Here is a 17,154-nt window from a genome sequence, read left to right on the forward strand (position 1 = left end):
AGAGCTATGGTGCTTCCTGCCTTGCTGCTGCCACTTACTTCCATTGAGCCCATTTGGCACTGCCTCCCAGAGGGAGAGAGAAGAAGGCTTATGGAAGTTACAGCTGCTGCTTGTTCCTCACTGCTCACTTGTTCAGGGTGGGCAAGTGAATCAACAGCAAGGTGGGAGAGCTGGGCCTAGAGGCAATGGGGCTCCTTCTGGGATGTAGGCCTTCATAATGGCCTGACCAGAATGACCTCTGATACTGGTTTGAGAAGGAAACATATCCACTGTTATGTACTGAGTTGAATAGGATCCAAAGTGCAGCAGTCTGATTGGTCCTAGAACAATAGGATCCAAAATGCAGCAGTCTGATTGGTCCTAGAACAATAGAATTCAGAATGCAGCAGTCTGATTGGTCCTAGAACAATGCAGCAGTATGATTGGTCCGCAGGAGCCACCCAATCCAGCTCCAGGTGGAAGTGAATCCACAACCTGATTGGCCTACAGGAGAATCCCGGAATTAGCCAAAAACGTGCAGCCCATTGTGTAAATAATGTATCTAAAGCAGATATTGTGGGGGAACTTCCATTCCTCCTCAGCACTATGAGCTGAATAAAGAGCATGAAATCCACTCTCGACTCCGAGTATATTTCATCCACGCATCTGCAAACTACTGGGTGGTGAACCTTTTCTTCTAGAGCAAGCCTCGTAAGAACTTAAGAAGAGTTCTGCTCAAACATAGGCGAGTCGCTGAGAGTAAAGCAAAATAGGGTGATTTCAAGGTTGCATGGTTTCCACACATTAAAGGTAAAAGGACCCCTGACCATTAGGTCCAGTTGTGGCTGACTCTAGGGTTGCGTGCTCATCTCGCTCAAGAGGCCGTGAGCCGGCGCCGTCCAAAGACACTTCCGGGTCACGTGGCCAGTGTGACAAAGCTGCAGCTGGCGAGCCAGCACCAGCGCAGCACACGGAAACACCGTTACCTTCCCGCTATAAAGCGGTACCTATTTATCTACTTGCACTTAAGGGTGCTTTCGAACTGCTAGGTGGGCAGGAGCTGGGACCGAAAGACGGGAGCTCACCCTGCCGCGGGGATTCGAACCGCCGACCATGTGATCAGCAAGTCCTAGGTTCTGTGGTTTTACCCACAGCGCCACCCGCGTCCCTTCTTCCACTCATTAGTTATATTAATAAATATCATAGTTCCTCTAGTCCAGCAAGCATCCCAAACGGCAATACGGTAGGGCTACCTCCATTCATGTGAATAATGACAGTAGAACTCTTTTTACATTTTATTTTATTCAGCAGACATGTTATTTTCATACTTGTTTCTTTTGATTATGGTTACAGGTAGGTAGCCGTGTTGGTCTGCCGTAGTCGAAACAAAATAAAAAAATTCCTTCCAGTAAAACCTTAGAGACCAACTAAGTTTGTTATTGGTATGAGCTTTCGTGTGCTGAGAAGTGTGCATGCACACGAAAGCTCATACCAATAACAAACTTAGTTGGTCTCTAAGGTGTTACTGGAAGGTCTTTTGGTTATGGTTTTATATACAGTGGTACCTCAGATTGCATATGCTTCAGGTTACAGACGCTTCAGCTTACTGATTCCGCTAACCCAGAAATAGTACCTCGGGTTAAGAACTTTGCTTCAGGATGAGAACAGAAATCGTACTCTGGTGGTGTGGTGGCAGTGGGAGGCCCCATTAGCTAAAGTGGTGCTTTAGGTTAAGAACAGTTTCAGGTTAAGAACAGACCTCCAGAACGAATTAAGTACTTAACCCAAGGTACTTTTACTGTATTTTTGGTTTTTATGGAAGCTGCCCAGAGTGGCTGGGGAGGCTAGAAAAACAAAATACATATATACCTAGTTATTACCGAAATGTATACCTACTGTTTCACTAAAGGACTTTCAACTTTGTGCACTCATTTACCAAAGACGCACCACGCCAGCGGCAGCCCGTGTCATTCACAATGGCGGCACTTGTCATTCTCAACGGCACCACACATGAGAAATTAATGTTTTTGCCTTGCTGCAAGGGATCCTTGAACTCTTGCATGCCTGCATGGAGGATAAAGAAGGGGGTCTGGGAGTACGTAGACGTTAGCCTACAGTACAGAGGTATGGTTTGCATTTGCTTACCCCCCCCCTTGCCTCTGGCCCTGCCCACCACTGGCATGTGGCCCTCAAAAGGTTGCCTGGGAGGGAATGTGGCCCTTAGGCTGGAAAAGCTTCCCCACTGCTGATTTAAAATTTCCCACAATGCAATGCCTGGAACTTGCCAGGGTGTGTTGGTGCCAGGGCCTGACAGAGGGCATCTGGTGCCAATTCTGACCCTGAGAAGGGCATTCCATCCATCCACATCGTCCTCATAGCACAAAGGCCACAGTAAATGGGTTTTTTTGGGGGGGGATACAGCTCCTTGTCAAGGGCTTTTCAGAAACATGTTTAGAGAGCAAAACAAGACAAAGAATGAAACAAACAAAGCACTTTTAAAAAACAAAACAAAGAAATTCACGGAAGACTGGAGTAAATTTACGGACTATTTAAAAAGTATTTGTGAAGATCAGACAACATTTGTAGGTCTGCAAGAAGTTTTGTGAGGAGTATTATTGGAAGTATTGCAAAAATGGATAAGGGGAAGGATGATTTGTTAAGAGATGTAAAGGCAATATAAAGTTAAGAAATGCGTAAGAAGTGGTTAAAATGGTGGATCATCAGAGGTGCTGATGGAAGTCTAAAAAGATTGTATAAGTGATAAGTTTTGTGGTGCATTTTATAATTTATATGTTAAAATCAATAAAATTATATAAAAAACCAAACAAAGCAACTTAAAAGACAAGAAGCAAAGGGCAGAGGTGAAGAAATCTGTGGATGTGTGGAAGGAAATATTGCAACCTAGCCTGTGACTGCCAGGTGAACTCTCTCAAGGCCAAAAAAAAAAAAAAGGTATTAGGTTGGCAAATGTTAATTTCCCAGGTTACCAGGGAAGAAGGCAGGGTCTGAAACCTCCTCAGGTGGAACAGGCATGGAAAAGCATTAAGTTTCCAAACTCCACCTCCACTTAGAGATCTCTTGCAGTCAGATATATATGCACACACATAGACCTGCAGACTGTACCTCCTCATCCAACCAGAATACACAGCACCCACCACTAAGCCAGAGAGTTGAAGCTACTGGTCTCAGCCTCTTCTGTCTTTGCGTCATCCATGATGTGGGAACTCCGCTCCGTGGCCTTCACTCGAGCTGTCCTTGCCGAATTTCTAGCTACGCTGCTCTTCATCTTCTTTGGGCTGGGGGCGGCACTCAACTGGCCTATGTCCCCACCCAATGTTCTCCAGATCTCGCTGGCTTTTGGCTTGGCTATAGCGACCTTGGTCCAGGCTGTGGGTCATGTCAGCGGGGCCCATATTAACCCTGCTGTGACTGTCGCATGCCTAGTAGGCTCCCAGGTCTCCTTCCTGAGGGCCATCTTCTACGTGGTGGCGCAGATCCTGGGAGCTGTGACAGGGGCAGCCCTCCTGCATCAAATCACACCACCTCACATCCGAGGAAGCTTGTCCATCAACAGGGTAAGGATTCCAGGACCTGCAAAAGTGGGAGGGATGGAGGATTAAAGCAGGGTGTGTCTATACTAGGATGTTCAAGAAACCCAGATTAGTCTCTTGCATTGCTCTTTTGCTAAAAAGAAATCACGGACCCCCAGTTTCTCTCTATTCTCTATTTCTGCCTTTCCCCCAAGGAGCTTGGGGCTCCCTAGATCAGGCATAGGCAAACTCAGCCCTCCATGTTTTGGGACTACAATTCCCATCATCCCTGACCACTGGTCCTGCTAGCTAGGGATGATGGGAGTTGTGGTCCCATAACATCTGGAGGGCCGAGTTTGCCTATGCCTGACCTAAATTGTTCTCCCCCTTTCCACATTAGCTCCACAACATCCTTGTGAAGTAACTTAGTCTGAGAGATGGTGACTGGCCTAAGGTCACCCAGTGTGCTTCATGGCTGGGATTTGAGCCCAAGTCTTGTGTGTCCTAGACCTGTCCAACGCCTTACATTACCAAACTGGCCCACTACTGACACCCTTCAGTACAATCCAGGATTGTGGAAGACAAATTGCAATGAGACTCCTGTTCTGATCCATGGCAGTGACAGCTAGACTTTGTTGTAGGCTGTTATAAGAAGAAGAAGAAGAAAATTGCAGAGGAGGGGGCTCCCAATTTAGTTTGATTATACACCTGTATAGGTTAGGCCAGTGCTTCCCAAACTTGGGTCTCCAGCTGTTTCTTGACTACAATTCCCATCATCCTTAACCACTGGCCTTACTAGCTAGGGATGATGGGAGTTGTAGCCCAAAAACCCAAGTTTGGGAAACACTGGGTTAGGCAATTTTTCTGGGTTTAAAAAGACTCAGATGGAGCTATCAATTGTCAGTGCAAATTAAAAGAAGCTAGATTATCACGAACCACTTAAAACTAAAGGGCAAGAAGCACTTTTACCTGTTGTGTGTTGTTGCCAGCAAAACAAAAATAAAGAAAAAAACTAGCTTTTCCAGTAGCCTTACTAACAGGGAAAGGGAGAGGAGCAGCAGCAAGCTAAACAGGTGAGAAAGAACAAAGGAAGGAGTTTGGAAGCTGAAAGGTGGTGTACTATTGAGGCATGGGATGAAGGTTGGAGACTCACAGGTTGAGGAAAGGAATTGACCTTGTTGCACCCTTGACTCGGCATATGATGGGTTTGAATCAGTTTGTTTTGGCTCACGTAAAGGGCTTCTCAAGGCGAGTGTTTATTTTGGGTGTGTTCTGCAACATGTTCTTGACACAACAATAGTGTGTAGATTGATTCTGCTTTGTTAGTTCATCTGTGATGCTTCCCAGCGTAACCGCATTACAGCGGTACCTCGGGTTACATACTCTTCAGGTTACAGACACTTCAGGTTACAGACTCCGCTAACCCAGAAATAGTACCTTGGGTTAAGAACTTTGCTTCAGGATGAGAACAGAAATCACGCCGCGGCGGTGCAGCAGCCCCATTAGCTAAAGTGGTGCTTCAGGTTAAGAACAGTTTCAGGTTAAGAACGGACCTCCGGAACGAATTAAGTATGTAACCAGAGGTACCACTGTATTGCTGCCCAGAGGACTGATAGCACAGTAACAGTGTGCGGGGTGGGGAACCAGAGTGTTTGTGTTATGAAAAGATAGGGGATTTCAATGGGAAGTTACAGAATATGCACTGATTAGAATATTGAAAGGGTGGCTGTGTTTAACTGCTCCAATAGCATCATAAGCACAAATAATGATGAATGTGCAATAAAAAGTTTGTCTAGAGGGGCCCTAAACTGGGGTGTTCCCCAGCTTTGGAGATAGAAAATTTCTATTTAACCCGAACTAATTTGATTTAACCATATGTACATTCAAATGTTTCTGAAAAGTTTAACAATCCAATTATCGACTTATCCTTGTTATATTTTGCAGAGTACTAACCTAGGGGCCATCTCAGTGTTGCATGTCATGTGCAAATTGCTCACAGTGTGAAATCATCTTCTTTGGAAAAACATCCAAAACTTTAGAGTTTCCTAGCACAAACCCCCTCCCTGCATCTTCTTGTCTGAAAATCGCAGGTTCCATCCATTCTGCCAACAAATTCCATGCTACTACCAAAAATGATTTTGTGGTGCATTTGTTGACTTCCACTTTGTCAACAAATTGCCTGAGATTTGAGGCAATGAGGTGAGACCACTCTGAGGCCAAGCATGGAGCCCATAAGCAGACCTTTTGAGCTAAATGTTGTTTTCTGTTCACAGCCCTAATCATTATTAACATACTGATTTTACTCAACCCAGTCATAAAATAAAATCAGGACACTTACATAATTATAATTATATTCAGTTAGGATCTAGAGCTGCTAAATGCACATCCATTTGGATGTCATAACGAGCATTCTTTGAGAATGATTATGACTCTCAGTGTTATAGTTTTTTGGCATTAGTCATGAGATAGCTCATGATACTACTGTGGGAGGTAGCTTATTAAAGTTTCTTCAGGGGTCAGCAACCTTTTTCAGCCAGGCCGGACTATATTTTGGGAGGAAAATGAACGAATTCCTATGCCCCACAAATAACCCAGAGATGCATTTTAAATAAAAGGATACATTCTACTCATGTAAAAACATGCTGCTTCCTGGACCGTCCATGGGCTGGATTTAGAAGGTGAGTGGGCCAGATCCTGGCCCCAGGCCTTAGGCTGCCTGTCCCTGGTTTACTTCTTTGTTCTGCTAGAACAAATAGCATGCTTTTGTTGACAGTTCCCTTTTGGTCAAACTGCACTTTGTAAAGCTTTAGCACAAAGGTAGAAAATATATGGAATGAGACAGGAAGAGCCAATGTGGTACTCTCCAAACGCTTGGGATTACAACTCCCATCAACCCTAGCCAGCACAGTCGATGATCAGGGATGATGGGAGTTGTAGTCCACCAATATCTGGAGGGCTCCACATTGTCTACTCCAAGGAGAGGAAACATGAATTCTCCAGGAAACAAATTAGGGAAGGGGGAAGTTGAGGTAGTGTGAATAAAGATAACTGCTCCAGACATAACGGTATTAGGTATAATAAATCTAGTACCCACCATTATCTTCTGAACTCAGTGTTCTCATTGGGAAACCATATTAATTAAATAGCTAGGTTTGAAAGGCATGAAACTTTGGAAATTCTTCCAGAAGTTGACAAGTTGCCATCAAGCCATATGTGCTGGAACATTCACAGGATTACCACAACAGAATGCTCTTGGATGATTCAATGCTCTGGGATCCTTTCCCTTCTCTCCATGGACTCAGTTCTGATTCTTATCACTCAGTTTACTTCCCTAATGAGCTACTGACTGAGTCACATCAGGCATCTCCGCTGGACAAGGAGGAAAACAATTTCTTCGACAGCATGAATTGCCATACATCTTCTGTAGGGCTGTTGTGTGTGTTCCATGAATCCCAGGTTGTGCTACAAAAATGCAAATGTTGTCATTAGAGCATCAGATTCTGCACTTTGACATTAATGTACGATGTTTCATTACAGTGGTACCTTGGGTTACATACGCTTCAGGTTACAGACTCCGCTAACCCAGAAATAGTACCTCGGGTTAAGAACTTTGCTTCAGAATGAGAACAGAAATCGGGCGGCGGCTGCACATCGGCAGCAAGAGGCCCCATTAGCTAAAGTGGTACCTCAGGTTAAGAACAGTTTCAGGTTAAGAATGAACCTCCAGAACGAATTAAGTTCTTAACCCGAGGTACCACTGTATTTCTAAGTAAAGCAAGACTATGCTTCAAAGAGAAGCTTGGGCGATGACTGAGAGGTCTCATATGTTTGGGTTAGGGAGCTCTTCCTCACCCCATCCCACTTCCTTTCCAGCGGGATAATAAATTACACAAATGGTGTAGTTTTAGAGTGACCTCAGTGTGGAATGCTAGCTTGCAGGAGTGCTCCTGTGAGCCACACCCAGAACAATCATGTGGAAAGAACTTGAACCGCCCCTAGACACAATTTGCGATCTACCAAGATGAATGCAGTCAACCAGTCATGTATGGTGGTGAACCAGAGCCTCAATAAAGCTCCTGTTTTTGCTCCTTGATTTGGGCTGCCCAAGAACAGAGAGGTTGTCTACTACAGCATCTCTCCAGAACAATACAGTTAGGCAGGTCTGAGCTTTAGCTGTGCCTTTTTCAAGCTAGGCATAAGCATATCAGGAATCTGTGCAGTCATGTATTCAAAATTTCAAGAGTGAAGCATGTTTATATTTATTGTGTCCAGCAGGGCAAGTGCGTCACAGATGAAAATCTTTGCTGTTGCCAGAATGCCAGTGGCATTGCAAATCATTCTCTTCCCCACCTGCCCACGACTTACATAAGATTAAGGCAAATCAAAATGCCATTGTAGTTGCAAAAGAGGCAAATAATAGAGATGTTATCTTTGTGTTCATTCAAGGTTGTCAACAGATAACTATTGCAGGGACCTTGTGCCAAAGTGGAAACAAAGGTTCACCCAAGTACACACGTGTGTGTGTGTGTGCACGCACGCACACAAACACATATTTATCACTATTTGCTAAAATATATATATCACGTAATCAGTTGCATTGCTCAAACTCATAACTGCCCTTAACTCTGTGACACAGTCACATAGCCAAATGCTAGTAGTTAAACCATCTTCAGTGTGTGACACAATGGCAAGAATCTTCAAGGAAGTGCTTAATTTTCTTCTATTTTTTTTCAGGTACACAATAATACAACATCAGGTCAGGCGGTCACCATGGAAGTGTTCCTCACCTTCCAGTTGGTCCTGTGCATTTTTGCTTCAACTGATGACCGCAGGAGCGATAACCTGGGATCCCCAGCCTTGTCCATTGGTTTCTCTGTAGTCCTGGGTCACCTGCTTGGGGTGTGTATCTCAAGAGCGTTTATTGACAACTGTTGAGTATGCATGGATGGAAATACTGACAGCAGGGCATGTGTTCCCTGAGTTTAAGAGGGTGCAATACACCCATCTTAGCTTCCCAGGGCTGGGAGATCAGGAGGAAAGGTTGGTGTTGGGACTGCACCAAATATGCATCGGTTTCAATTTTTCATTCTAATCCACCTGTTTTGGTTGGGTGGAAATTTCTCCTGACACCCACTTCAAATGTTCAAATATACATCTCTTTAAAAATAAAGTAGTTATTTTTCTCTTTGACATGGTGGGAGGGCGTTCCACAGGGCAGGTGCCACTACTGAGAAGGCCCTCTTCCTGGTTCCCTATAACTTGGCTTCTTGCAGCTTCTTGCAGTGAGGGAACCGCCAGAAGGCCCTCGGTGCAGGACCTCAGTGTCCGGGCAGAATGATGGAGGTGGAGACGCTCCTTCATGTATACTGGACTGAGGCCGTTTAGGGATTAATCGCATTGCACATCCCAACCAATCAGAGATCACATCTTGAACAAGATGACATCATCTTTATATGTATATATAATTTCTATTAAATTTTCTAATTTACATTTCAAAATAGTCATTTAAACAACCTTAAATCAAGAACTTCCCTTCTTCTCTATCCATGGTTCATTTTGCATACCACACATCCCTGCATATGTTACATGAACTAAACCATTCAGTAATCCATCGTTACATCCATCAAAACTTATTTACACTGTTGAATTTATCTTAATGCTACCAGCATTTTTAATTAAACAAAATTTTCGCCCATATATTCAGTAAACTACATCAACTGGTACCTAGTCAGACTTGGCTAGAAGACATGGGGGCGAGTTAAATGAATGTTTGAATATTTTCACAAGGACACACAAACACATTTCCCAAAAGGTAGGATGCAAGGCATTATTATTTTTATTTTTAGTGCAGCCCAAAATATGTTCATATGAAATGGTGTTGACTCAGCCCTGGCTTAGCAGGTAATCATTTTCATTTTCATCAGTTTCTTCAGAAGTAACCCAAAAGCTTGCCCTGATTGAATGATTGCTTTAGTGCAAGGTTGAATTTATTCCCAAAATTATTCTTGTTTTATGGATAGAAAAATGAGCCACAGAGAAATGAAAAGGCTAATGGATCAAAGTTTCCGAAACAAAATGTCACAATAGCATAGTTTTTGGTCTTAATTCCTGACCTAATGTTAGCATTAAGATAGAAAAGTAGTAAGGTGAGCATTTGTTAGTGAAACAACTTCCTAGTGAAAAATCTGGTAATAATGATAATAGCCGGCAGCTTTTACTCAAATGACTGGATTTTGAGGTCCTCAAAGACACAGACTTCTACCACAGGGCCAACTAGCATACAGTGTCTGGGGAAGCAATAAAATGTTCCTTTCTTCTTTGAGTATATCTTAATGTATGAATGGCTCCTAGCTCTCTGTCTTGATTGGCTAGAACTGGAAAGCAGGGGTGGCAAGATCCTGTAAATTCTACAAACAAGGACTCTCTTGCCCTCTTAAATAGCCCCCCTTTCAGTCTTTGCCCCTCTGCCTTTGGGCTGCTTTCTCAGATATTTGCTACTAACTCATGACAGCTTGACTGCAATAAGGGTTTTTCCATGTGATACGTGACTCTCATGTGAGCTAGTGACTATTAATTGGCCTGCTGTCACTCATTCACAGTGAGATTGTGTACGTGTTGGCTCAGAAGTAAGTCCCATTGTGTTTAATGGGGTGTAAAGGTAAAGGGACCCCTGACAATTAAGTCCAGTCGCGAACGACTCTGGGGTTGCAGCGCTCATCTCGCTTTACTGGCCGAAGGAGCTGACATTTGTCCACAGACAGTTTTTCCAGGTCATGTGGCCGGCATGACTAAGCTGCTTCTGGCGAAACCAGAGCAACACAGAAATGCCATTTACCTTCCCGCCGGAGCAGTACCTATTTATCTACTTGTACTTTGACGTGCTTTCAAACTGCTAGGTTGGCAGGAGCTGGGACCAAACAACGGGAGCTCACCCCATTGAGGGGATTCGTACCGCCGACCTTTTGATCGGCAAGCCCAAGCAGCACAGTGGTTAACCCACAGCGCCACCCGCATTCCTTTAATGGGGCTTAATCCCAGGTAAATATGCACAAAACTGCAATCTAAGAATGCTCCATCCAGCTCATAAGCCTTGGGGTGAGTCAAATACAACCCATAGGCCACATCTTAGCCACTCCTTAGCACCAGAGGTATTGAAGCACTGCACTACATAAGGCATCAGATGTTGTTCTCTTTGAAGAGCTAGAGATAGTTCAAGAATTCTTCTGAAAGCCATGACCAAGCTCCTTAATCCACAGGAGTACATGCTCTGCCATTAGCAACAATCTCTTATGACAGCTACAGCCACGCTTGACTCCACTTGCATTCTTTAAAGCCACGAGGCCAAACTTCACATGTAATGAAGATCTATTAGTGGATTTATCAACTTTAAAAAAATGAATCAATCTTGGTCTAAGGCTCCATCCCTAGTTACTTGGGAGTACACCCTACAGAATTCAACAGGACTTACTTCTGAGTATATACCATATTTTTCGTTCTATAAGATGCACCAGACCATAAGACGCACCTAGTTTTTGGAGGAGGAAAAGAAGGGGGGGATTCTGAATCTCAGAAGCCAGAACAACAAGAGGGATCGCTGTGCAGCGAAAGCAGCTATCCCTCTTGCTGTTCTGGCTTCTGGCTTAGCTGCCCAGCCTGCATTCGCTCCATAAGACACACATACATTTCCCCTTACTTTTTAGGAGGGAAAAAGTGAGTCTTAAGGAGCAAAAAATATGGTATGTGGTTAGGATTGCACTATAAATCTCCCCTAGCCCACTGGCTGTTTTCTCTTTGGGGGGAAAAACAAGGCCTCAAGATTGGCCTTGGATCTGTGTGTTTATTAGTAGTAGTAGTAGTAGTAGTAGTAGTAGTATTTGTATTCTGTTTCTAAGTCGCATTGTGCTCTCTCTGCTTCAGCCTGTGTTTCAGATTCCAAACCACTCTTAAGGTGAAGCTCTTTATTCCCCATTCATTAGGATGGAGAATATTAAAATGGATAGAACTTTTCCACCTTTTGGCCAAAGTGGATGAAATTTACAGGCATGGGAGCCCTTCCAAAGTGGATTAAGACTGACAAATTGCAGACAACTAAATCCAGAGAGTTTTATGGGGGAACTAGAAGATTTTTACTTTCCTCCATAACTCACATTAGTTTCATATTTTGCATGGAGTGTGGAGGAAGAGGGCTTTGTCTCTTGCTCTTTCTACCTTAAAAGAGGCATAAGCAAACTCCGGCCCTCCAGATGTTTGGGACTGCAATTCCCATCATTCCTGACCACTGGTCCTGTTAGCTAGGTATGATGGGAATTGCAGTCCCAAACATTTGGAGGGCTGGAGTTTACCTATGCCTGCCTTAAAAGAATTAAGAGACAAAATGGTGTGCATTCTTGCCTGTATATTTCTGAAAATTTCACAGCTTCACACCTTACTTTCCACTATCAGGTAGATCTTCCAACATGAGGCTGTCTAGAACCAGTGGAGTTTGGTCAATTAGGGCAAATGGGGTGTTGCCCATGAGCCTCTGTCTGCCTTCAGCCATCCCCCCTCTGTCTGCCTTCTAATTTATATTCAGTACAGGAGATGGTGCCTGCTGTGAGCTTCCTCTTCCTAATCCCGAGTGTTGCCATGATGGAACTCAATAATGAGGAAGATGGGTGCTAAGTTAAATTTAATTGGTTCTGCCTGCCATGGTCTTTTTGTCTCCTACCAGTCCCAATAATCACTAGTCACCATGGTCTAGGATATGGACTGTGGGGTTCTGAAAACTTCTGGCTTGTTGTTCCTTAATGAAGAACAACATAGAAAGGTGTTTGTTTGTTTGTTTTTTAAAAAAGCAAACTTTTAGTTTTTAAAAGTTATCTGCTGCTGTGCATTAACAAAATAATTAACAACAACAACAACAACACAGACATTTTCAGAAACTCCACTGGGAATATTCTGGGCAGCCTTACTTCTTGCAGAGAAAGTAAGACCTAGAGAAAATAAGAAAGGGTGAAAAACCTCACATCACCCTGATTTCCTTCTTTATGGGGACTCCACATAGAACTGATGCACACCCTTAAAAAAAAGATGCTAAAGCTGATGATAGATTCCCTCCATGCATTAAAGGAAAATGTCAGAAGAGCTAACCACAGATATTTATCATATTTACACCCTGCCCTTCCTCCAGCATGCACAGTTCTTTCTGTCTCAACCCCTTTCATCCTCACATTGATCCTGTGAAGTGTGTTAGGCTGGGGGACAGTCACTGACCCAAGGTCGCCCAGTGGACTTCATGGGTGAGTGCAGATTTGAACCTGCATCTGCCCACTCTAACCACTACACCACCACTCCTTTTGCCATGTGTTGTTTGACCTTCCAAAGAGTGATTGTGAAAGTATCCTTGAACAACTAATAATAGAAAATCCAAGCTTTCATCCATGTGTCATGCTTTTTTAATTATTATTTCATAAAATGTATACAGTGCTTGATTATTTGAAAAAGACCTCAAAGTGGTTTAACAAAAGATAAAACAATAAAATCAAGGGGTGTGGACGGGACACACGACTCAAGCATACTTTATTTGGTGAAGCTCTTTCAGAAAATGTTTCCCTTATCAGGTGACCTTTAAAAGTCACACACTAAAGAGTTGCACTAATTCTCCGGGAAAGACCCATAGAAACAGTCCCGTATACTCACAGCATTGAGGAAGCACACGACTCTGTAGTAAGAAGCATTTGCTGAGACAGAAATAATGCACTTATCTGAGGCCCTCAGGCATGCCCTAGGCCCTGTTCTCCTGCCTGATGGCTGCCATCAGATGCCCAAGAACCATGGGAAAGGGCTGATGACCAGATGATACTTGAGGGGTCTTGGGAAACTGATAAAATATAATGACCCTTGATGTTTCCACAAGAACATCCTCAATATTTTTGGCATCATTTATTTCCCCCTCTTTAACTCAGCAAGTCACTACCCAAATAAAGGTAATGTTTTGACTCCAACACTAATATCCATAGCACTGAGAGCCAGTGTGGTGTAGTGGTTAAGAGCGCAGGACTCGTAATCTCGGGAACCGGGTTCCCGTCTCCGGTCCTCCACATGCAGCTGCTGGGTGACCTTGGGCCAGTCACACTTCTTTGAAGTCTCTCAGCCCCACTCACCTCCAGAGTGTTTGTTGTGGGGGAGGAAGGGAAAGGAGAATGTTAGCCGCTTTGAGACTCCTTCGGGTAGTGATAAAAGGGGATATCAAATCCAAACTCCTCTTCAATAAATGCTTTTCTTTTCCCCCCTAGATCTACTACACCGGCTGCTCCATGAACCCTGCTAGATCTTTTGGTCCTGCTGTGATTGTGGGTGAATTTGAGAACCACTGGGTAAGACTCCTAATGGATTGTTCCCAGTAGTGGGGGTGGACTTCAGAACTACAGAGCTATCCTCCTTATACCAGCATCACTACTGTTTACCTGGATGGGGCAAGAGCTGGGGCAGCAACCAGCAATGTCAGGGCCACATGAGTGAACCAGTGAGAGGGTCAGGTGAGATGAGGAGGTCCTGCCACTGTACCTGCATGGCCCCAACCTCCCCACAACTCTGCCCATCCCTACTGTGATAAGTAGAATGCTAGTGTTAGGATGGCAGTTCTATTGCGCCGCCCCAGCACACATGTCATGCTGCCTATACCATACCTATGGCTGATAGAGTTGAGTGTGAGGAGAAGGTGGAGGGAATGATGGGGATTCTTATACCTGGAGCCAGCCTTGCATTCATTTTGGGAATCCCCAAAATCCAAACAGCAACAAAACAGGGTCAGTGTTTTCACAGGGACACGTGCCAGTAATTGGAACCATCCCTGGTAAAATACGGACCATTGAAGCATATGCAAGACCAACCCAAGGCCTGGGCCAGATGAGATGCTTATGGCCATGTGGATTTCCCTACTTTTCAGGGATCAGAAAGCCTGTTGGCAAAGGAAGACTATTATGTGGATACAAGAGCTGGCAACTGAAAGAAAGATGTAGTGATTGGCAACAAGAACCATAGGCAAGTTTTTCTTTGGGGATCACTTGTAGCCAAGTAAGATTGTCTTCCATTGGTTGAACTGGTTTGAAGCCAGAAAAGGCTTAAGTGGCTTGTTCTTTGTGACTCGGCAGTAGATTAAAAACCCCATTCTGGTTCTAGTTAACACCTGAATGAGTTCTTCAGATTCTGGTTTTAGCCAGCTTTAGGGTAGTTTTTCATTGGATCTTTCTTTTGTCAATTTTTTTTTAAATATGGAGACAACTTAACATTTGTGTTCAATGAGGTGAAAGAATGAAGGAAGTAAAAGCTATTAGCAAGTTTGGCAGATATCCATTGATTCTTTAACTTCCCACATATTGGGCCAAACCAAAAACACATGTGATAAGGCTTTTTTTAATTATTATTATTGTAGTAGTTATGAAGCGTCCCTGAGCTGCCCTGCTGTAACAAAGAGGGTTGCCATTCACCGAACTACTTGGATTCTTGAGAGCAGGGCAGAAAGGAGGGCCCAGAGATAAAATGAGGCAGTAATTATAGCTCAGTAACAACAGCTATAACTGCTTAGCATCAAATGCTAAGCAGGTTCAACAGTGGCAAATAGCTGGATATGGAACAATAGAGGGCCATTGCCTTTGATCTGTTATAGGCAACACTTTCTTGATTTCTTAGGGAAGAACTGTAACTCGGAGACAGAGCACAACTTTTGCATGCAGAAAGTACCAGGTTCAATCACCGAGCAGAAGAGAGGACATGAGCTCAACAGAAGCTGGGGATGGAAAGAGTTGGTTAATGCAGATGGGGTTGGGAAGAGGAAGTGGTCCAGAACAGCAAGGAGAAAGCCAGAGGGAGGAATCTGAAAGGAGCAGGACAACTGGGAGAGTAAAGGAGTGGAGGGGGAAGCTGCATGTGACCAGGATCTGCAGACGTGAGGAACTGCACATGAAACTGGAATGGCCAACTAAATATTTGGCCAAAAGCTATTTGGTAATCTTGAGTTTTCCAACTGCGCCGACACACCCATACCTCTTTCCCCCTAATTACATTAATTGCAATATATTGAAAAAAATCTCTAATGCCCTATTGTGGGAAACCTTGAACTAGAATTGTGACGTCTAATGGGGGAGGAGCTATCTTCTATACTACACTTAATCTTAGCCAAAAGGCTGAGAAGCAATGCTACCTTCTATAAATGGTTTGGTACCAGAATTTATCCAAGAATGTTCATCCTGGTCAACCATCAACCTTGTATCTCTCTCATTCTCTCCTTTCCTCCCTCAGGTCTTTTGGCTGGGTCCAATGGCTGGAGCGGTGGTGGCTTCCTTGCTCTACCACTATGCTCTCTTCCCCCATGCAAAGACCCTCTCGGAGCGGCTAGCAATCTTCAAAGGCTACGAGCCGGAAGAAGACTGGGAGGAGCGTGATGTTCGCAGGAGGCAATCAATGGAGCTCCACTCCCCACAGACCCTGCCTCGAAGTGTGATGGAGAAAGTCTAAGCCAACCCGACGAACAATGAAAGGAGCAGGCTATAGCTAGCTACATCCACTGGTGTTTTCTTCTGGCTCAAATGTGCATTCATCTTCATGTTGTCAATGCACAATGAATATCTCCCCTGGGAGCAGTATGGTCATCTGTGATGGGCCACCCGTGGAGCTTAAATCTTTAGCTCAGGCTGTAAGAGAAGTGCCCATTGCTCTGAAAGATTCTCCCGAGGAGATTTGAGATCCACTTATTGATCAGTGGAAACCATCACATGCCACCATCTTGTGCATCCTGACAAATTAACGAAAGAACATTGTTTTTTCTTCTTCCTTGAGTCTAGTTATCTAAACTTCATGTGGATCTCTAGAATTTGGGTCAAAGAGTCATTGACCATGACGGTCCAGCTATATAACATGGTCTCTGGCCATTTCCCTTGAAGAAATAACAGCCACAACTTTTAGAGTTCTCACGTTGGCATTCAGAGTGATGAACTGGTAAAAAGCAAGGGCAAAATTTGCATTATTGATCCTAAGCATGATTACCCAAGTGCAAGTCATGATCTATTCAATGGGACTTACTTCCAAGTGATCATGATTACAATAAGCCCTGTTAGACAACTGGGACTTCCTTCTGAATAAGCGTGCTTAGAATTGCACCACTAATCTTGCAGACGTCAGCCAAATCCTTTAGCTTCCCTGAAAGGTTCTTACTCTGCACAGAGCAAGTCCTTCTTTTGTGAGGGTTTGACCACTTATTAAAATGCATGTGAGTGTATTAAACTAAAGCAGAATGACTGTCCAGAAAATAATTAGGATAAGCCCATGCCTATTGATCAAAGCCACACACAGTGTTCTCAATATGTGTTTGTAGCCAACCCTGATTTTACCCTTCTTGTATCACAGAGTTAACTTTTCCCACTTTGCTTTCTTAACCCTCTTACCTCCACTTCCACTGGCGCACTCAAATTGTGGGATGGCACACTTGGCAAAGACCAAAGAGAAGAAGCAGCCCCAACTAGATTACAGACCATCCTCTCCCCACCTCCATTTTTCTTTTAGAAGAGAGCTGTGCATGCATATTAGCCGTTGATAAAGTTTTATAGTCTTATACATGTCCTTTATCATCACTAATGACTGTAACTTTTGCATAGCCAAACAGATCAAC

General features: G+C 43.9%; 1 protein-coding gene across 1 annotated transcript; it reads left to right on the top strand.

Moving 5' to 3' along the window:
* Positions 1-3,191: 3,191 nt before the first annotated feature.
* On the top strand, positions 3,192-16,004 carry LOC309362936 (aquaporin-2-like; the record flags this gene model as incomplete). The annotated part of the gene is made up of 4 exons (XM_081898978.1): positions 3,192-3,554; positions 8,244-8,408; positions 13,784-13,864; positions 15,789-16,004. The coding sequence occupies 4 exons, from the start codon at positions 3,192-3,194 to the stop codon at positions 16,002-16,004; spliced, it is 825 nt and encodes a 274-aa protein (XP_081755104.1).
* Between the last annotated feature and the right edge of the window lie 1,150 nt (positions 16,005-17,154).

This window comes from Podarcis melisellensis, assembly GCF_964234715.1.
Source record: "Podarcis melisellensis genome assembly, chromosome: 2".
Taxonomy (NCBI): Eukaryota; Metazoa; Chordata; class Lepidosauria; order Squamata; family Lacertidae; genus Podarcis; species Podarcis melisellensis.